Source organism: Hemitrygon akajei, chromosome 4 (assembly GCF_048418815.1).
Source record: "Hemitrygon akajei chromosome 4, sHemAka1.3, whole genome shotgun sequence".
Classification (NCBI taxonomy): domain Eukaryota; kingdom Metazoa; phylum Chordata; class Chondrichthyes; order Myliobatiformes; family Dasyatidae; genus Hemitrygon; species Hemitrygon akajei.
This window is the reverse complement of record NC_133127.1, coordinates 4141295-4162725: the sequence shown is the minus strand read 5'-3', so window position 1 is coordinate 4162725 and position 21431 is coordinate 4141295. Positions and strand designations below refer to the sequence as shown.

At 48.1% G+C, this 21431-nt stretch overlaps 1 protein-coding gene across 1 annotated transcript; it reads right to left on the bottom strand.

Moving 5' to 3' along the window:
- Nucleotides 1-2694: 2694 nt before the first annotated feature.
- LOC140726077 (interferon-induced very large GTPase 1-like) lies at nucleotides 2695-7697 on the bottom strand. The gene has a single exon (XM_073042011.1). The coding sequence runs from the start codon at nucleotides 7522-7524 to the stop codon at nucleotides 2695-2697; it is 4830 nt and encodes a 1609-aa protein (XP_072898112.1). The 5' UTR covers nucleotides 7525-7697.
- Nucleotides 7698-21431: the final 13734 nt, after the last annotated feature.

The following is a 21431-nucleotide window of genomic DNA, read 5'->3' as shown; positions in this document are numbered from 1 at the left end:
AGGGCATTTAATAGTCTCTTGGATAGGCACATGGGTGATAGGACAATGGAGGGCTATGTGGGAGGGAGGGGCTAGATTGATCTTGGAGTTGTTTAAGTTGTTAGCACAATCTCACAGGGAAGAGGCCTGTACTCTGATACACTGTTACATGATCCAATGTTGGAGTTCCAGTTTGCTGGGATGTTCCAGGATTTCCCAGAGTCTGGAATGGGCCCAGCTGATTGGAAAACTACAAATGTAAGGATCACATTTCAGAAAGGACGGAGGTAGAAAGCAGGAAACTCGGTGTCTTGATGTCTGTCTCTGGGACAATGCTGAACACACACTGAAGGAACGATGACAAGGTGTTTAGAAAATCTCACACGGTCAGACAGAGTCAGTGACAATGAAAGAACTGCAGAGGCTGGAAATGCTCAGCAGGTCAGGCAGCATCTGAGGGAGGAGAAACAGTGTGTGAGCAGAGTGCTTTATTCAATGTGCTGAAGGGAATGAGCTGCCTGCTGAAGCTGCTCAGTGATGTCTGCTGGGAACACACGGGACTGCAGGGACTGGAATCTGGGATGAACAATGAGCTGCTGGAACTCAGTGGGTCAGGTCAGCAGACCACAGACTCTCTGAACTCCTCCAGAGTGGAGGGAGAGAGGAAACAGTGAGCTACCAAACTGTTAGCCTGTCACTGGCATTCGGAGAAATGGGGGAATCTACAACGAAGGATCTGATATCAAGGTCATTAGAAAATATTATGAGTGAGTCGAGTCAGCCTGGATTAATGAAATGGAAGTCACATTTGACTGGTCTTTCAGAGGTCTTTGGGGAAGTATCGAGTGAAGTCGTTCAGGGGGAACCAGTAGATGTGATGTATTTGGATTTTCAGAAGGTTATTGAGAATGTCTCTCACTGGAGGTTGGTGAACAAGTTTAGAGCACATGGAGTTGGGGAGAGAAGACGAGAGCACTTGGAACTGGGAGAGATTTCCAGCATGGACTGAACATTGGTTAATGTAGAGAAAGGAAATGGTAGGAAGGAATGGGTCCTTCTCACATAACTGGTCTGTGATCCGTGGGGTGTCTCAGACAGGGATCAGTGCTTGGGTCCCAGTTATACCAGTCAGTTATTTCCCTGAGGAGACCAAAAGTAACATTTCCAAGTTTACTGAAATGAGAAAGTGAGTAGAGATGAGGGGCAAAGAGGCTGCAAGGGGTTAAAGACAGTAAGTGAGAGGGCAACAGCAGGGCAGATATAGAAAATGGGAAGAGATACAGAAACACTGACCATTGTTTAAACAGTGAGGGACTGGGAAATGTTGATGTTCACAGGGACCTGGTGACCTTGTACACCGGTCACTGGCAGACAACATGCACAGACAGCAGGCAGGTAAGATGGAAACGTTGGCCTTTAACGCAAGGGGATTTGAGGAATGGTGACTACAGAGAGTCTCGGTGTGACTGCACCCAGGGTTCTGGGGAAAGGGTTAGTGTCCTTGTCTGTAAAAGATGTTCCCGGCACAGGGGGAGAGCATCAGAGCTTCACCTGACCGGTTCCTGGGACGGCAGCTCTGACACGTGAGGAGAGACTGAGTCGGCTGGCCACCGACTCCTGGCAGTTTGGAGAATGAGGCAGGGCCTGGTGGATGTAAAGTCCTGAGAGGCTTCACAGGGTAGAGACAAGGAGGATGGTCTCTGTGACGGAGGGCTCCAGAGTGAGAGGGCAGAATGAGGGGGAGGCCATCTGGGACTGAAGTGAGGGTAGACATCTTCACCTGGATGATGAATCATTGGGATTCTCCACCCTGGAGCTGTAGAGAGAGGCTCAGGGATTGGTGAGATTAGTTCATAGGTTTTGGGTGAAATGTGAAATATTTATGGGGAACATGAGGGAGAACGTTTTCACTCAGAAAGTGCTGCACTTGTGGAAAGAACTGCCAGTGGAAGTCGTAGATGCTGGTTTAATAGTAAATTTTAAGGAATGTTTGCAAAGGACAATGAATGGGAGGCATTTAGAGGGATACGTTTCAGTTGCAAGTAGATGGCATGGACTAGATGGGACAAATCAGCCATGTCCTTAATGAATGACAGCATAGGTTTGATGGGTTGAACAGCCTGCTGCTCCTTGATATATCTTTAGAATCTCATTGAACATCCTACTTTCCAAGTGTCCCTCAATATCTCCTCTACCTTCTGAAATGTTTTTTTTTTAAATCGCTTCCTGGTCACTCTATCTCTCCAATCCCTCATCACTCCATCCCTTAATACCTCTTCACAGTATCCTTCAATCCCGCCTCATTCTATCCCTCAATTCCATCCAACGTATCCCTTGATCCTTCCTCACACTATCATTCAATCCCTCACCAACCTGTCAGTCCCTCTTTGGAGTTCCCCTGATCTCATCACTCAAAGCACCTCAATTCCAACACAAGATCCTCATTCACATGCTCCACCCTCACATTTAGTCCCTACCCTCTGGATATCTGTTACTCTCTCCAGAAATACTTCTCATTGATCTCTGATCGGATTCATCAACTATTCCAATTTGATAAACTATCAGTTGAAACATTCCTTCTGTTCTACTAATTATTTTTATGATTTGTGACTGGATTTAGATTTGAACACACAGTGATTTACACTGTCCCATCCTTCTGAGACAGACAGTTTCCCTTTGTCTGTCTCTCACTGAGTAACGCCATTTAAAGGGACATTACCAAGCATGAATGTTTGTATTAAACGTCTTGTTCATTTCTTCCCTCACCACTTCCCAGTCAATGTTCCAGCTTCCATCGATCTTTGCAGGCTTTGCTCCATATTCATCAGCAAACTGCTGATTGAAAATGTAGAAAACCTTCTTCCAATAGGATCCTGCCTCTGCGGAAATTTCCCGTTGGATAATCCAGGATTTGTAGTAATCATTGACTGTTTGATATTCCTTGTAGGGATGGGATTCCCAATTTGTGTCATTATTTTTGAATGTTGTATCACCTGCGACTGAAGTTGTGCAGATATCCGTTACAAGATGTTCACTGTCTGCCCATCGATGCCTGTTGAGCCCTTCAGGCCAGTGCTGTTTACAGGAGTGTTGGGAGTGTACCGGGGTCTCTGAGTCACAGAAAACCCCACAGAAAGGACATTTCTTCGTACAATTGAATAACCCTTTGAACAACTCCTCCCTGGGTTTAATGGATAATTCTTCAATCTTTGCTTTGACATCCCAGCCTTTTACCTCACGGAGGAGTTTCTGCTCCACCTCTTCAATACATGGCAGAATGGCTTCTGCACATTTCTTGCCATCACTGCCACTCCGAAACAGAACAAGTTTCATCTGATCTTCAGGCATCGAGATTCTTCTGTTTAACTTTTCAACAAACATGTTTAGGAAGCTCTGAGCATTTCCAGCAAAGTTCTGCTTCACTGCATCCTGAACAATGTCCTTAGCTTGCCCAGTGATCTCTGTGATGATTTCTTTAGCCAGATGGGTAAATGTGCTCTCTCCATCGCGTTCTGTCTCGCAGTGTTTAATAACTTGCTGATGGAGCCAGTCTTTGGCGAAATTCTCAAAGTCTCTGATGTACCAGAGATATTCATCAAATTGATGTGTTTGTTTCAGGTGGACCAGGAGGGCCACAGTGAAGTTGTTGCGGAGACTGTACTGTCGCTCAGGGTCATGTTTTTTCATATCATCCACGATGTTCACGCTGAGAGTCTTGAGGGTGGTGTCTCGGAGAGCTGGCATGAAACAAGATCGTGCAAATCGATCTGCTTGTCTCTGGTTCTCATCCTGCTCTCTGTAAATATCCATAAAGAGATCAAAGTATTGACTTTTCATGTTTTCCAGACTTCTCCGTGTGTCGTGTTTGTGGATGAACCTCCTGTGCATCTCCTGGAATCTTGGTACAGCGTAACCACACAGGTGAAGTTTAAACTCGGCCTTGAAAACCTCAGTCATTGAAAAGTTTTGATGTGAAATATTGTCAACTTTTCCCCCTATCATGTTCAAAAGTTCAATGCAATATTTGTTGTCATAATCCATGTCCTTTTTTGTGATGTCAGTGATCCAATGTCTGCATTCATCCTCGAAGGGCTTTGTAATCATTGCTGCTTGATTGAGATCTGATTTCAAACTGGATGGAATGAGTTTACTTGTACCCCATCTCCAATATGACGCATTGATGTGTTTCTCTTCAATCTGAAAGTACTGGGTCCCCAGTTCACAGAGATTTTTACATTTTAGTTTTTCATTAATCACTCTCCCTTGAGTTTTTGTTTCCTCTCTGAGAAGATTTTCAATCTCCAGTTCAATCTTTCTTTCTCTGCAGGGCTGATACTCCAGCTGAGAGAGTGTACTTTCCCACATTGTTTCAAATTCCTTTTGCAATTCCTGGTGTCCCAACACCCGATTTGCTGTTTTACACTTCCATAAAAGCTGCTTAACCTGTTCTCCAATCTTCCTGTGAAAGTTATTACAAATACCATCCACTCCCTGCAGTCCCACCCGTCTGTTCACGGCATCTCTACATCTCTGCATTGAATCGTGCTGAAGTCGGCTGCATAAACTGGAGATGCTGAGCTTAAATTCCTCTCTGTATTTCTCCATCAGACAAACGTTATCAGCCCCACTTTCATACAGAGCTTGTAGTTTATCCAGAGTGTCACCCTCCCTTTTGTTCATCTCTGTCCTCATCTCCCTCTCCAGATTATAGAGCAGTTCGGTGAGATCTCCTCTGGCATTGCTGATTCTGTTTTCAGCCTCATTTCCCCAGGAGTGAGTGAATTTGTGGAGTTCCCACTCCCAGTCCTTGTACTTCATGGAGAGGTGGTTGTAAGCCTCTGGGAACAGACTGTTCTGGAAGCTGAAAATGAAATTTTCGTGTTTCACCTGCTCCCAAAGCCCAGCCATCCATTTGATAAAGTCCGGGATAGTGAAAGCTCTTTGGCTTTTGCTCCATTGGATTAGACACTGAATTAGGTTCTTCTTCAGTTGGGAGACGAGTTCACTGTAGCCGGTGTTGACTGCAGCCATTGGGGGTGTACCATGCCACAGACCAGGGATGTACCAGTTGTCCTTGTCAGCATCATAGTCCATCACATCCCGGAACGTTACTCGGTCTACCTTCTCCAGCTTTGCTGCAGCCTCTGTCATCTTATCCAGCTGCTCCAGGAGTTTCTGACGGCCTCTCAGATTCTGATTGTGTGCACTCACATCGCCGACATTCTGGTGAACAAATATGCACTTTGGCCCTTTTCCTATCTCCCTCATGCGGATTAAGGAATGAACAACAATCTGTAAAATATCTTTAATCTCTGACAGATTTTCCATCCCGATGTTTACCAACGTTAAGTTGCTTAATCCAACCACGAACGTTGCCAGCTCATTGTCGTGCTCGTAGCTGTCTGTCAGTGTTGCAAGTTCTGGGGCTCTCAGCCCCTCTGTGTCAATGACCAGGATGAACTCACAGCCCAGCTCCTCGGCCAGGCTCCCTGTGACTTTGATCAACTGCATGTAGGCCCCTCGAGTACATCGGCCGCCGCTCACAGCAAACTGCAAACAGAACATTGTGTTGAGGAGTGTGGACTTGCCCGTGCTCTGAACTCCGATCACCGTCAGCACAAACACTCGGCAAGCTCTTCCCACTTTGTTGGCCACTTCTATGAGTACAGCAGCGATCCATGGAATGGGAACGTTGGAAACGTCTCCATCGATGAGTTCCAGTGGGAACCCTTCCAGCAACAGTTCAGCAGCAACACGTGGGAACTGCGACACCTTTGGGTGGATCTGTGTCCTTCGGGTGACATTGTGTCGAGTCACTGAAAGTTCATAAACCTGGCCAAGTTCCCTCATGAAATGCTCGAGACCCAGGGAACTATCAGATATCTTCTGATCCAACTCCTTCAGTTTCTTCACAGTCTGCTTTGAGTCTTTGCACAGTTCTTTATAAATTCTACGCAATCCTGCCATAATTTCCCGTGATTTACTGTCCAGTTCCAGCTTCAGCCACTGTAGGGAAATGGCTCTGTCAACCCCACCATGACGGGTGAGGTGTTCAATGAACAGCCGCATCTCTTCCGACAGACTCTGTCTGAGCTGAGCTTCCCGGATTCTGTTCTTCTCCCGGTCCAGTTCCTGGTTATACACTTCTGTGGTTCTGTCCCCACGGAGTTTCATCCGAGCTTTCTCTTTTTCAACTTTAGACAACCATTGCCAGGGCTCTCCATGAAAGGGCAACACTCTCCTTTTATACCCAGTAATGTCTCCTGAGTCAAGTCTGTCCAGTATTTTGGTCAGTTCCTTGGCTCGTTGTATTTCAGGTTGACGTTCATCAACCTCAATCCCACTTTCCATCACAATGTCAGCCATTTTCTCCAGGCTCAGCAAGGTCTGGTCCCTGTCCCTCATTAGAATTACTTGTTTGATCTGAGAACGGAGCTTTTCCACAAGTTTAGTCTCATTTACATTTGTCTGCATAATGTGTTGTTGAGGTTCTAACTTTAGATCTTTGAACAGTTTCTTCACCTGCTCAGGGGTTATGTGTTGCTGATTGATGTGGGTGTTGACTATGAGAAAGAGTTTTGCTGGTGACTGTGGGAGAGAGGTGAGGAATTCTCGTTCCTTCTCACCGATTACGTCAATGAAAATAAAGAGAGCAGCAGATACTTTTGCCAGAAACCGAGCGTTTCCCTGGAAAGTTTCAGCATCGCCTCGGAGGTTAATGAATGCAGCAGCCTCTGGGAAAATATCCGTGTTACTCTTCCCAGAAGGGAGATACCAGCTGATCTCAGCCATTCCATCGGATATCCTGCGGGGCACATTCCCACATTCCATCTGGGAGTGCAGGAAGATGTTCTGCTGCAGCTGTGCCTGACTCAGGGTGAGATTGAGGATTCGGGATTTGGACACTGTGCACCTTCCCAGTCTGAGGAAGGACACCGTTGGCATGGCTGCTGTCACGATGGGCACCTCCACAACGGGGCTGCTGTCTGTAGGAGAATGTGGGCACCATGTTTTAACAATGGGCCTCATGGCCCAGAGGAGAAGGGTGGCACCAGGCCCTTCTGTGAGTCCCCTCACCTTGTCCATGGGGTGACTGTGTGTGTCTGGCATCAGAAAGGGTAATGCAAACTGGCACAGAGACATCTTCAGCATCAGTTCCTGCTGGAGAGAGTGGTCAGCACAGAGGAAAATGGCAGCAATGATATCCAGAGGATTCATCCCACCATCCCCCGGTGCTGTAACTTCAAAGAAATCTCTGAAGTCTTCATCATCATCATCATCATCCTCACCGTCCGAGGGCAGATCCGGTGGCCATTCGGGATTCCTCGCCAGTGAATTGGCTGAGAGGATCCTCTGGAGAAATCGCCAGGGAAGATCTTCGGCTCGAGTTGGTTTGCTGTCCTCTGGTTTATCCTGGGACACCTCCCGTACAGTCTGGAGAGACAGTTTGTGAGGATAATGATCCTGTAATCCCAAATCCTTTACAATTTGTGGGGGGCTGAGTTTTTCAGACACATTATTTCCAGCCAGAAAAATGCCCGTCATAGTCTCTGATGCGCTCTGTGTTCTCCTGGAATCCCTGTTCTCTCATGGGTGTGACTGGTTCGGGGAGCGGCGTGCTGGTCGTGGTATTTTGGGAATAGGTGTACTGTTCTGTTTCTCAAATTCCCACAACGGTAAAATTTGTCTCCAATGATTTATCGTTTTGACTCTATTCCAGTCCAGGATATTTGCTGTGCCTGATGTCCTGTTGGAATACACAGTTCCTGTCCCAGGATCATAGGGCTGAATGTTTCCGTGCCTGTGACTGGTGATCCTCTGTCAGGTCTCGTTGTCCTGGCACGGTGTGTACTGAGTACAGTCGGTAGGTGATCACCATAGCAACCTGGAATTGGTCACAGAATTATACTTGGCCTCGGGGACACTACACCAGGAGGACTGGGTACAATCTTGTTGTCCTTAGCAAATGAACGATGCACTGTCTCTCGAGGGAGTGGAATGAAGATTCTGCAGATATTTTTCTTGGGTTGAAATTAGAGAATCGTTGAAATAGGTCAGTCAGCATCTGTGGAGAGAGAAACAGGGTCAGTGTTTCAGGTCCATGTGTTGGTGAGTCTGTCACATCAGGAGAAGTTGAGTCAACCAGCCCTCTGTTCACTGGGGGGTTAGAAGAATGAGTTGTGATCTCACTGAACTGAGGACAGAGTTTAACATTGCTGGATACAGGGAGGATGTTCCCACTGGCTAATGAGTCTAGGATCAGGGCACAGGCTGATTGTAAGGGGTGAGCTGTTCATGACCGTGATGAGGGAAATGTCCAAGTCTCCACACAAATAGAACATAGAACCAGAATGTTACAGCAAAGTGCAGGCCCTTCAGGACACAATGTTGTACCAACCTTTTATCCTGTCTAAGATCAATCTCACCATCCCCCAGCCCAGCAGTATCAAAGATGTATACTTGTTATACTTAATGTGAAAAAGACTAAGGAGCTGGTGGTGGACCTGAGGAGGGCCAAGGCACCGGTGACCACTGTTTCCATCCAAGGGGTCAGTGTGGACAGGGTGGAGGATTACAAATACCTGGGGATACAAATATTATTTAATTATTTATGGTTTTATATTGCTATATTCTACCTATTCTTGGTTGGTGCGACTGTAACAAAGCCCAATTTCCCTCGGGATCAATAAGGTATGTCTGTCTGTCTGTCTGTCTGTCTGTCTGAGGGTCTGCTGACTCACCTTATTTCTCCTGGTGGTCACCCACCTACAGTCTGACCCTGTTCTCTGGTTGTGACCACCTCAGGAACAGTTTCATCATCATGTTATTTATCCTCATGTTTTTCAACAGTAGGAAAGACAAATTAGTCCTGTATTCTCCCTTTTTGATCTTGTCCACCTTTTCAGTTGCAGCTCATCCTGTTGACTGCAATTTTACTCTATCATCTGCCTCTCTTTGCAAGGAGTTTCACTACACACTAAATATGTGTAGCGAGACAGGCAAACAACTAAATATATCAGGGATGGGGTAAGAAGGGGAGGAGGGGCATTAACGGAAGTTAGAGAACTCAATGTTCATGCAATCAGGTTGGAGGCTACCCAGCCGGTATATAAGGTGTTGTTCCTCCAACCTGAGTTTGGATTCACTTTGACAATAGAGGAGGCCATGGATAGACATATCAGAATGGGAATGTCTCTTGCAAAAAGCCTATCCCCTTCTCACAATTCCTCCGTCTCCACCGCATCTGCTCTCAGGATGACGCTTTTCATTCCAGGACGAAGGAGATGTCTTCCTTTTTTAAACAAAGGGGCTTCCCTTCGTTCACCATCAACTCTGCTCTCAAATGCATCTCTCCCATTTCCCGCACATCTGCCCTCACCCCATCCACCCGCCACCCCACTCGGGATAGGGTTCCCCTTGTCCTTACCTTCCACCCCACCAGCCTCCAGGTCCAACGTATAATTCTCCGTAACTTCCGCCACCTCCAAAGGGATCCCACTACCAAACACATTTTTCCCTCCCCCACTTTCTGCTTTTCGCAGGGATCGCTCCCTATGCGTCTCCCTTGTCCACTTGTCCCCCCCATCCCTTCCCACTGATCTCCGTCCTGGCACTTATCCTTGTAAATGGAACAAGTGCTACACCTGCCCTTACACTTCCTCCCTCACCACCATTTAGGGCCCCAGACAGTCCTTCCAGGTGAGGCGACACTTCACCTGTGAGTCGGCTGGTGTGGTATACTGCATCCGGTGCTCCTGGTGTGGCCTTTTATATACTGGTGAGACCCGACGCAGACTGGGAGACCGTTTCGCTGAACACCTACGCTCGGTCCGCCAGAGAAAGCAGGATCTCCCAGTGGCCACACATTTTAATTCCACGTCCCATTCCCATTCTGATATGTCTATCCGTGGCCTCCTCTATTGTCAAAATGAATCCAAACTCAGGTTGGAGGAACAACACCTTATATACCGGCTGGGTAGCCTCCAACCTGATGGCATGAACATTGACTTCTCTAACTTCTGTTAATGCCCCTCCTCCCCTTCTTACCCCATCCCCGACATATTTAGTTGTTTGCCTGTTCTCCATCTCCCTCTGGTGCTTCCCCCCTCCTTTCTTTCTCCTGAGGCCTCCCGTCCCATGATCCTTTCCCTTCTCCAGCTCTGTATCACTTTTGCCAATCACCTTTCCAGCTCTTAGCTTCATCCCACCCCCTCCAGTCTTCTCCTATCATTTCACATTTCCCCCTCCCCCCACTACTTTCAAATCTCTTACTATCTTTCCTTCCAGTTAGTCCTGACGAAGGGTCTCGGCCCAAAATGTCGACAGCGCTTCTCCCTATAGATGCTGCCTGGCCTGCTGTGTTCCACCAGCATTTTGTGTGTGTTGTTGTTTGAATTTCCAGCATCTGCAGATTTCCTCGTGTTTGCTCACTACACACTGCCTCTGTTTGTAAACCAACTACCCCATCCTCAGCATTATCATTCTGGTTCTCAAGCCCCTGACAAATTAGTTTAAATCCACCCAAATGTCTCATCCAACCCACCCACAAGGGTATTTGACCCCTCAAGTTCAGGTGTAACCTATCCCTTTTGTACAGGTCTTACTGGCCTTCGATCCCAATGATCCATAAGTCTGAACCCCTGCCCCCTGCCCCAGTTCCTCAGCCACACATTCACCTGCCAAATCATCCTATTCTTACCCTCACTGGCACGTGGCACAGGCAGAAATCCAGATATTACTACCCTGGAGGACCTGTTTCTCAAATTTCTACTAGCTCCCTAAAATCTCTTTTCAGAATCTCCTCACATTATCTATCTATGTCATTGGTGCCAATATGTACCAATAATGGCCACCATTTCACAGTTCCAAGTGCTCCAAGTTCATCACACTTGTTCCTGATCGATCTTGCACTGAAGTGGACACACATCAACCCATCCCACTGATAGCAATTTTGCCCTGTCAACTTCCTATCTTCCCTCACAGTCTCTCTACACATTGCATCTAACTGTACACCAACTGTCCATCCTCTCACCGATTACTGTTGTTCCCATCCCACTGCCAGACTGGTTTGAACCCTCCACAACGACCTCTAGCAAACTTACTGGTCACTCTCAAGTTCAGGTGTAACCCATCCTTTTGTTCAGGTTATGCCTTCCCCAGAAGAGATCCCAACGATCCATGAATTTGCCGAACGGGAGATCTCAGAGCGAGTTGGAGATGGCTCATTGTGGACTTTATGCACCAGTTGTGAAAAGCATGTCTACTGAGTGCACAGTCGTGGGGTGAATTGGAGACAGTTCCTTGGGAACTTTACACACCAGGTTTAAAAAGTGACCAGAAACTGTCAGAACTTGAACGCTGAGCAGGAGATTGCTTGAGTTATGAGTAACTTAGCAAGCGACAATAAAAAGAAGCAAGGTGCAAATGGAGCAGCCATTGTGTGTGTGGGCCAATGTCAGAGTGGTCAGGCTGTGGCTCAACAGGCTTTGCAAGATGAGGCAGTGGCTGGGGGTTCCTCTGTGACCATTCCCCTCACAACAAGTATACCCCCTTTGGATACTGCTGTGGGGGGTATGACCTATCAGGGCATAGCAGCAGCCAGTCCAGAGGCCCAGCGGGGAAGGGTACAGTCAGGTAGAGAGATAGTGATGGGAGACTCGATAGTTATTGAGTTAGACAGTGGATTCTGTGGCCATGAAAAGGATGCCAGGATGGTATGTTGCCTCCCAGGTGCTGGGGTCAAGGAGGTCTCAGAGTGGCTGCAGAATATTGTCAAGAGGGAGTGTGAGCAGCCAGATGTCATGGTGCCCATCTGTATCAATGACATAGATAGAGAGGGGGAAGAGGTCCTGTGCAGTGAGTACAGGGAGTTCAGGAGGAGGCTGAAGAGCAACATCTCCAAGGAGCAATGTCTGGATTACTCCCAGTGCCACATGCTGGTCAGGGCAGAAGTAGGAAGACAGTACTGATGTATGAGTGGCTGAGGAACTGGTGCAGGGGGCAGGGTTTCGGATCGCTGGATCATTGAGATCTCCTCCGGGGAAGGTATGACCTGTAGAGAAAGGATGGGTTACACTTGAACCTGAAGGATACAAATATCCCTGTGGGCAGGTTCACTAGAGCTGACGGGGAGGGTTTCAACTAATTTGGCAGGGAAGTGGGAACTGTAGTGATGGGGTAGTTGTATACTGGTAGATAATGTGTGTAGTGAGACTGGGAGGAAGGATAGGCAGATATTAGGCAAAAATTGCAGTCAGTGAGATGGGTTGAAGTGTGTCTATTTTCATGCAAGAAGTATCAAGGACAAGTGTGAAGAACTTAGAGCATGTGGGACAAAGGAATGGCACCAATTTCCAAGCACCTTAAAACTATGCTCCCTCATGTTAGCCATTCCAGCCCAGGGAAAAAGCATCTGGCTAACCACACACTAGGCTCTTGATTCAGTGGGGATAACTTCCCTCAACCTCACTCACCCCATCACTGAACAGCTCCCACAACCTACGGACGCAGTTGCAAAGACTCTTCACCTCATTTCCCAGTATTTGTTGCTTATTTATTTATTATTATCATTGCTTCTTTCTTATGTATCTGCACAGTTATTTTTGGTCATTTACACATTGGTTGTTTGTCTGTCCTGTTGGGTGCAGTCTTTCATCGATTCTATGATATTTCTACAATTCCTGTTACTTCCTGCAAGGAGTTTGTATGTTCTCCCCATGACCACGTGGGTTTTCCCCGGGTGCTCCAGTTCCCTACAAAACTCCAAAGATGTACCTGTTGACGGGTTAATCGGTCACTGTAAATTACACTATGATTAAGCTCGGGCTAAAGTTTAAGGATGAGGTTTTCAGTTGCTGACTGGAATGTGTCAAAAGGCCAGAAGAGCCTATTCCATGAATTTATCTCAGTCAGTAATGAAAGAAAGAAAACTGTGAACTTTGACTGGAAACTTGCAAATGTCACTGCTCTGTTTGAGAGAGAGGAAAAAGGAAATTATTAGCCAGTGAACCTGACTTCAGTGATTGGAAAGATGTTTGATTTCATTAAGGACGAGGTTTTGGGGTATTTGGAAGCACATGATAAAGTAGGCCAAAGTCAGCATGGTTTCCTTCAGGAAAAATCATGCCTGACAAATCTGTTGGAATTCTTTGAGGAAAGAACAGGCAGGATAGACAAAGGAGAGTCAATGAATGTTGTTTACTTGGAGTTTCACAAGGCCTTTCACAAGCTGCCTCACATGAGGCTGCTTAATAAGATAAAAGCTTATGGTGTTACAGGAAATATACCAGCATGGAGAGGATGTTGTCAAGGTGCTGGAGCAGGGATCCAATCATTCACACGGTGACATTAATTGAGTAACAAATCCTGAAGTGCAAACAAAAGTCTGCGTCAAAGTTCAGGTAGAGATCAAAACATCCAGAAAATCCAAAAACCAGAATCCGGAAACAGGCAGAGTCGATATTCAGACAGACAGACAGAGTTCAGATACAAATGTTGGACAGGCTCAGGAAAACTCACCAGCACAATCTGGCAACAAACAGGTGAAAACACAGGACTGAAATACACTGAGCAATAAACAGAGAGGCGGATGATAGGTGGAGCACAATGAGACACGGGTGGCAGCAATACAGATAACAATGAGAAACAGATGAGAGACGGAGTACTCAGTGATACAGGGGCCGGAGTAGAGCAGGAGTGGGGACAGGAGCACACGGCAAGACAAAACCACAGACTGACAGCTAGGGGGAAAACACAAAAAGATAGAGTTTAACTGACAGTATCCCACCCCCGCCCCCCCCCAGGCGCCTCCCGGCATCACGGCAGGTAGAGCTGGGTGCTGGCGATGGAAGTCCCTGACGAGAGAGGGGTCCAGGATGTTACGGGCGAGGTCCCAGCACCTCTCCTCAGGACTGTCGCCCTCCCAGTCCACAAGGTTCTGGAGGCCACGGCCCCGGCGACGAATGTCCAGCAGCTGACGCACCGTGAAGTCCTCTGACCCATCGATGAGCTGTGGGGGAGGGTGGTTTGGGGACAGGACACAGGGGGTGGCTCATGAAAGGCTTGATGCGGGACACATGGAAGGTGGGATGAAAGTGGCGAAGAGTGGAGGGGAGCTTGAGACGGACGGCAGTAGGGCTGATGACTTTAGCAATGGGAAAGGGGCTGATGAAGCAAGGGACGAGCTTGCAGGAATCCACCTCGAGGGGCAGGTCGCGGGTTGAAAGCCACACACGCTGTCCCTGGCGGTAACATGGGGCCTTGGAGCGATGGCGGTCAGTTGATGCTCGATCCTAGCGGAGGCAGGGCAAAGGACAGAGTGAGTGTGCCTCCAAGTCCGCTGACCACGGCAGAGGAATGCCTCGGCAGATGGAACGCCAACAGGAAACAGTGGAGGTTGGTAGCCAAGGCAGCACTCGAAAGGGGACAGACCGGTGGACGAGGACGGATGAGAGTTTATGGTGTACTCGGCCCAGGGTAGCTGCTGACTCCACACGGAGGGGTTCTGGGAGACCAGACACCGCAATACCGTCTCTAGCTGTTGGTTGGCCCACTCGGTCTGGCCATTGGTCTGTGGGTGGAATCCTGAAGACAGACTCACAGAGGCACCCAGAAGATTGTTGGGCAGCTTGCACCATGGCTTCAATGTCCCATTGCACTGCATTCACAAGACAGTGAGCAGGGAGGAAGACATCAGGGACCTCAGGGGTCTCAGAGGAGGGAAATCTTCAGGAAAGGGCATCAGGTTTTCCATTCTTGGAACCGGGGCGGAAGGACAGAGTAAATTAGAAGTCTTGAACAAAACAGGGACCAACAAGCTTGACGGAAGTTGAGACGTTTGGCTGCACGGGTATATTCCAGGTTCTTGTGATCAGTCGAGACTAAGAACGGCACCTTTGCTCCCTCCAGCCGATGCCTCCACTCCTCCAGAGCCAGCTTCACAGCCAGCAGCTCCCGGTTTCCGACATCGTAATTCCGTTCCGTGGGAGTGAGGCGGTGAGAGAAGGCGGCGCAGGGGAGTACCTTCTCATCCAAGCCGAGCGCTGAGAGAGAACAGTTCCTACACCAATGTCAGACACGTCCACCTCCACAACGAACTGCCGGCCGGTGTCGGGTGGAATCAGGATGTGGGCAGAGGCGAAACGTTCCCTCAGGTCAGAGAATGCTTTTTCAGCAGCCGGGGACCGGGAGAATCTGACAGCCGATGAGGTAAGAGCAGTGAGTGGTGCAGACAGTGTACTGTAGTCTCTGATAAAGCGGCGATAGAAGTTAGCGAAGCCCAAGAAGCATTGTAACTCCTGACGAGTTGAAGGTTGGGGCCATTTGACCACCGTCTTGACGTTGAGATACACAAAAACAAATTGTTTCAGCATGTCCCTGAGAATGTCATTTGCCAGGGCTCGGAAAACAGTGGGGGCACTGGTGAGACTGACTGGCGTGACCTCATAATGGCCTGAGGGGGTGTTGAAGGCAGACTTCCACTCATCCCCTTCACGGATGCGGACTAGCTGGTAGGCATTACAGAGATTAAGTCTGGTGAAAACTGAGGCTCCTTGTAGTAGTTCAAATGCTGAGATCATGAGTGGAAGAGGGTAACGGTTCTTAACAGTGACTTCATTCAGTCCCCGATAATCAATGCATGGATGCAAGGAGCCATCCTTCTCTTCAACAAAGAAAAGAAATGGCACCAGCAGGGGAGGAAGACGGCCGGATGATGCCTGTAGCCAGACACTCTTGAATGGACTTATTCATGGCTTCTGTTTCAGGTACAGACAGGGAATACAGGCAGTCCCTGGGGGAGATGTGCCAGGCAAAGGTCAATGGTGCAATCATGTGGACGATGAGGTGGCAGTGAAGTGGCCTGGGACTTGTTGAACACAGCCCTGAGGTCCATGTATTCAGGAGGGATGGCACTAAGGTCCGGAAATTCCTTGGGGGGGGGGGTGGGCTCTGAGCTTGGAGACAAGGAAAACAGCACGGCAGAGGCAGTGAGAGTGACAGAATGGGCTCCAGCCTACAATCTTGCGACTGCGCCTGTCAATGTGGGGGTTGTGTGACTAACCAGGGATGGCCCAGGACAATGGGAGCTTGAGGCGAGTCAGTAACATAAAGGGTTAACTGTTCACGACGGTTGCAGGATAAACTGAGACTCACCGGGGCCGTGACGTGGATCATGTTAGCCAGTCTCTGACCGTTCAAGGTGTTGGCCACCAGTGGTGACTGGAGAGCAGACGTGGGTAATCCCCACTGGGTAGCCAAGCCGGAATCAGTAAATCACCCCTCCACACCAGAATCGACCAAGATGGAGACCGCTCACTGTTGGACGCCCCACTCCAGAGAAGCAGGTATGAGAGTGAGTGGTGTCGAGGAGGGCCGGACAGGGGTCACGCTCACCAGTACGCCTCGTCCTACTCGTGAGTGCTTGGCTTTCACTGGGCAGGTGGAGATGAAATGGCCTGGTTGGCCACGGTACAGACAGGAGCAGGTGCTGATTCTCCTTTGTCTTACAGTCAGCGTCAGGCGGGTACGGGCTCTGGAATGGGAATTATAGATTGAGGCAAATGGCGGGGCAATGTAGACTGACGAAGTGCCCCAGGGACCCTCTGGAACCCCTCCCTCTGTGGCACTGTTGAAGGCGAACATCAATACGGTTGTCCAAATCCTCCAGGGCTTCAAAGGTGGCAGGAAGGTCCTGGGTGACCAGCTCATCTTTGATGTCTTCAGAGAGGCCGTTCAGGAGGGTGTGCCTCTGAGTTCCAGCCGCTGGAGGTGGCTAGGGTCCAGCATTCTATGGCGTAATCTGACACGGACCTGCACCCCGGTGCATGTGCAATATTTCACGGGCAGCCCCTCTCCCATGTTTGGAGCAATCAGACACTTCTGTCATCTCCTCAGAAAATAACTGAAAACTACTGCAGAAAGGGGAGCCTGCCTCCCAGACAGCTGTTTCTCATTCTCTCGCCTGACCCGACAGTCGGGTGATGACGTAGGCTGCCTTGGTTTGATCATTCGGAAATGTTGGTTGTAATTCAAAAATGAGGGTGCACTGGGAAAGGAAAGAGCGGCAGGTACCAGGCTCACCCGAGTACTTTTCTGGAGGAGGCAGACGGGGCTTTTGGAGGGGAGGAGCATGCGAGGACACGGAGGGCAGGGCAGAAGGTGCAGTCACAGAATGTTGATGAGTGCTCTGTGACAGCTGGAGTGACTGACTCTGGGCCACAAGATCAGCCACATTGGCAGAAAGTGACTGCACTGCCCTGAACACGGAGTCCAGTTGGTTCCAGTGTCTCACCAGCATCACTCCCTGTTGTTCCAGGGCAGCTCTCAGACGACCGGGGTCTGCTGGATCCATTCTGGCCAGATTGTACTGTCAGGACACTGGAGCAGGGACCCAATCGCAGAGCCAGTACTGTGTACACAGTGATATTAATTGAGTAACAAATCCCAAAGTACAAACAAAGTCAGTGTCAAATTCAGGTAGAGATCAAAACATCCAGAGAAATCCAAAAACCAGAATCAGGAATCAGGCAGAGTCAATATTCAGACAGAGTACAGATACAAATGCTGAAAAGGCTCAGCAAAACTCAGTGGCACAATCTGGCAACAAACAGGTGAAAAGACAGGACTGAAATACACTGAGCAATAAACAGAGAGGCAGATGATAGGTGGAGCACAATGAGACATGGGTGGCAGCAATACAGGTAACAATGAGAAATAGGTGAGAGGCAAAGTACTCAGTGATACAGGGGCTGGAGTAGAGCAGGAGCGGGGACAGGAGCGCACGGCAATACAAAACCACAGACTGACAGCTGGGGAAACACACAAAAAGACAGAGTTCAGCTGGAGGTACTGACAGATTGGCTGTTTGACGGGAGGAAAGGAGTGGGAATAAAGGGGAATTTCTCTGGTTAGCTGCAGGTGACCACTGGTGTTTCACAGGGATTGGTATTCGGACCGCTTCCTGTTACATTATATGCCAAAGACATGGATAATGGAATTGATGGCTTCGTGGCCAAGTTTGCAGACGATAAGAAGATAGGTGCAGGAAGGTGTTGAGGAAGATAGGTGTTGAGGAAGCAGGGGGTGTAGAAGGACCCAGATTGATTCGGAGAATGGACAATGAATCCATAGATGGAATACTCTGTTGGGAAGTGTATGGTCATGCACTTTGGTAGAAGGAATAAAGGAGTGGCTATGTTCTAAACTAGGAGAAAATTCAAAATACAGAGTGCAAAGGGACAAGAATGTATCCAAAAATGAAAGGGTTAATGCAGGAGGAGCTCTTGGCCTGTACTCACTGGAGCTTAGAAGAATGTGGAGGGGGATCTCATTGGATGGATGTCTAAGTGGAGAAGATGTTTCCTATAGTGGGGAATCTCGGATTTGAGGCTACAACCTCAGAAATATAGGAATGTTTATTTAGAATCAAAAAGAGGAGGAATTTCTTCAGCCAGAATGATGGTGAATCTGTGAAATTCATTGCCAATGACAGCTGTGGAGACCAAGTCACAATGTATTTCAAGTAGAGATTGATAGATTCTTGATTAATCAGGACATCAAGGGTTACAAGAAGAAGGCAGGAGACTGGGGTTAACAGGGTTAGTAAATCAACCATGATGGAATGATTGAGCAGTCTTGATGGGCTAATTCTGTTCCTCTGTCTTAAGGTCTTATCGAGGGACCAGCAGTGGAAAGAGTGAGCAGTTTCAAGTTCCTGGGCTTTAATAATCCAAGGGATAATCCAGAGGATTTATCTTTGGCTGAAGGTATTGATGCAATTACAAAGAAAGCACACAAGCAGCTTTATTCCATTCGGAGTTTGAGGAGACTTGATGAGTTTCCAAAGGCTCCAGCAAATTTCTACAGATGTACCCCGGAGAACAGTCTGACTGGGTGTATCACCACCTGGTATGGAGAGGCCAATGACCAGGTCTGGAATCAACTGCAGGAAGTTGTAAACTCACCCAGTGCCAACATGGCTCTAGCCTCCCAATATCGAGGACATCTTCAAAAGGTGATGCCTCATGAAGGCAGCGTCCATCATTAAGGATCTTTACCATTTTCTCATTACTACCATCAGTGAGGAGGTACAGGAGACTGAAGACTCACACTCAATGTTTCGGGAATAGCTTCTTTCCCTCTCCATCAGATTTCTGAACAGTCCACGAACACTACGTCACAATCTTGCTCTCTGAAGATAGTCAACCAATTCATAATTGGCTTGATGGGAAGAAGCAGAGGGTGAGCAAAGGAACCTGAGGAAGGTGTTTCTCAGAATGGAGACCTGTGATGAGTGGAGTACCACAAGGATTGGTGCTGGGACCTTTGTTCATTATTTATACAAACAATTTGACCATAAGACCAGATGACATAAGGGTAGATTGAAGCCATTCGGCCCATCAGGTCTGCTCTGCCATTTCATCATCACGATTTATTATTCCCTCTCAACTCCATTGTCCTGCCTCCTACCTGTAACCGCTGACACCTTACTGGGTGCCATGGTAACATAGGGGACAGCGTGATGACATTCTGTCACTATTCTGTCAGGATTCTGTATCTGGAATGTTTGGGTTATGTGGTGAACTACATATACCTGTCTGGACACGCCCCCCCCCGCTGACTGCTCCTGTGGCTCCTCCCACAGACCCCGGTATAAAGGCGATTGAGGCCTGAGCCCAGCCCTCAGTCTCCAGGATGTAGTGTTGTTCATTCTTCCAGTCAATAAAAGCCGATATCTCGCCTCCCGTCTCAGAGAGTTATTGATGGTGCATCAGGTTATAACTGTAGATAAGGGTGTAACTAACCAATGGAGAATTGTTATGCTATCTTGTATGTGTGAGCTGAGTGGGAGTTCGCGGTCTTTTTCGGGAGGCGAGCGAGGATGACGGACGTGTGAGGAGCAGACGGCAGTTCCAGGGCGGCGGATACTGGACGTCGGCAGTTTGGACGGTGGCTGAAAGCTCGGAAGGTCGTTGTGGATGGACAATAGACAGTAGGGGCAGGAGTAGGCCATTTGTCCCTTCTAGCCAGCACCGTCATACACTGTGATCATGGCTGATCATACACAATCAGTACCCCGTTCCTGCCCTCTCCCCATATCCTTTGACCCCGCTATCTATAAGAGCTCTATCTAACTCTCTCTTGAATGCATCCAGAGACTTGGCCTCCACTGCCTTCTGGGGCAGAGCATTCCACATATCCACCACTCTCTGGGTGAAAAAGTTTTTCCTCATCTCCGTTCTAAATGGCCTACCCCTTATTCTTAAACTGTGGCCTCTAGTTCTGGACTCACCCATCAGCGGGAACATGCTTCCTGCCTCCAGTGTGTCCAATCCCTTAATAATCTTATATGTTTCAATCAGATCCCCTCTCATCCTTCTAAATTCCAGTGTATACAAGCCCAGTCACTCCAATCTTTCAACATATGACAGTCCTGCCATTCCGGGAATAAACCTTGTGAACCTACGCTGCACTCCCTCAATAGCAAGAATGTCCTTCCTCAAATTTGGAGACCAAAACTGCACATAATACTCCAGGTGGGTTCTCACCAGGGCCCTGTACAGCTGCAGAAGGACCTCTTTACTCCTATTCTCAATTCCTCTTGTTATAAAAGCCAGCATGCCATTAGCTTTCTTCACTGCCTGCTGTACCTGCATGCTTGCTTTCATTGACTGATGTACAAGAACACCTAGATCTCGTTGTACTTCCCCTTTTCCTAACTTGACTCCATTTAGATAGTAATCTGCCTTCCTGTTCTTGCCACCAAAGTGGATAACCTCACATTTATCCCCATTAAACTGCATCTGCCATAGATTTGCCCACTCACCCAACCTGTCCAAGTCACCCTGCATTCTCATAACATCTTCCTGACATTTTACGCTGCCACCCAGCTTTGTGTCATCAGCAAATTTGCTAATGTTACTTTTAATCCCTTCATCTAAATCATTAATGTATATTGTAAACAGCTGCGGTCCCAGCACCGAACCTTGCGGTACCCCACTGGTCACAGCCTGCCATTCCGAAAGGGACCCATTAATCGCTACTCTTTGTTTCCTGTCAGCCAGCCAATTTTCAATCCATGTCAGTACTCTGCCCCCAATACCACGTGCCCTAATTTTGCCCACTAATCTCCTATGTGGGACTTTATCAAAAGCTTTCTGGAAGTCCAGGTACACTACATCCACTGGCTCTCCCTTGTCCATTTTCATAGTTACATCCTCAAAAAACTCCAGAAGATTAGTCAAGCATGATTTTCCATTCATAAATCAACGCTGACTCGGACTGATCCTTCTACTGCTATCCAAATGTGTCATAATTTCATCTTTTATAATTGACTCCAGCATCTTTCCCACCACTGATGTCAGGCTAACCGGTCTATAATTCCCTGTTTTCACTCTCCCTCCTTTCTTGAAAAGTGGGACAACATTAGCCACCCTCCAGTCAGCAGGAACTGT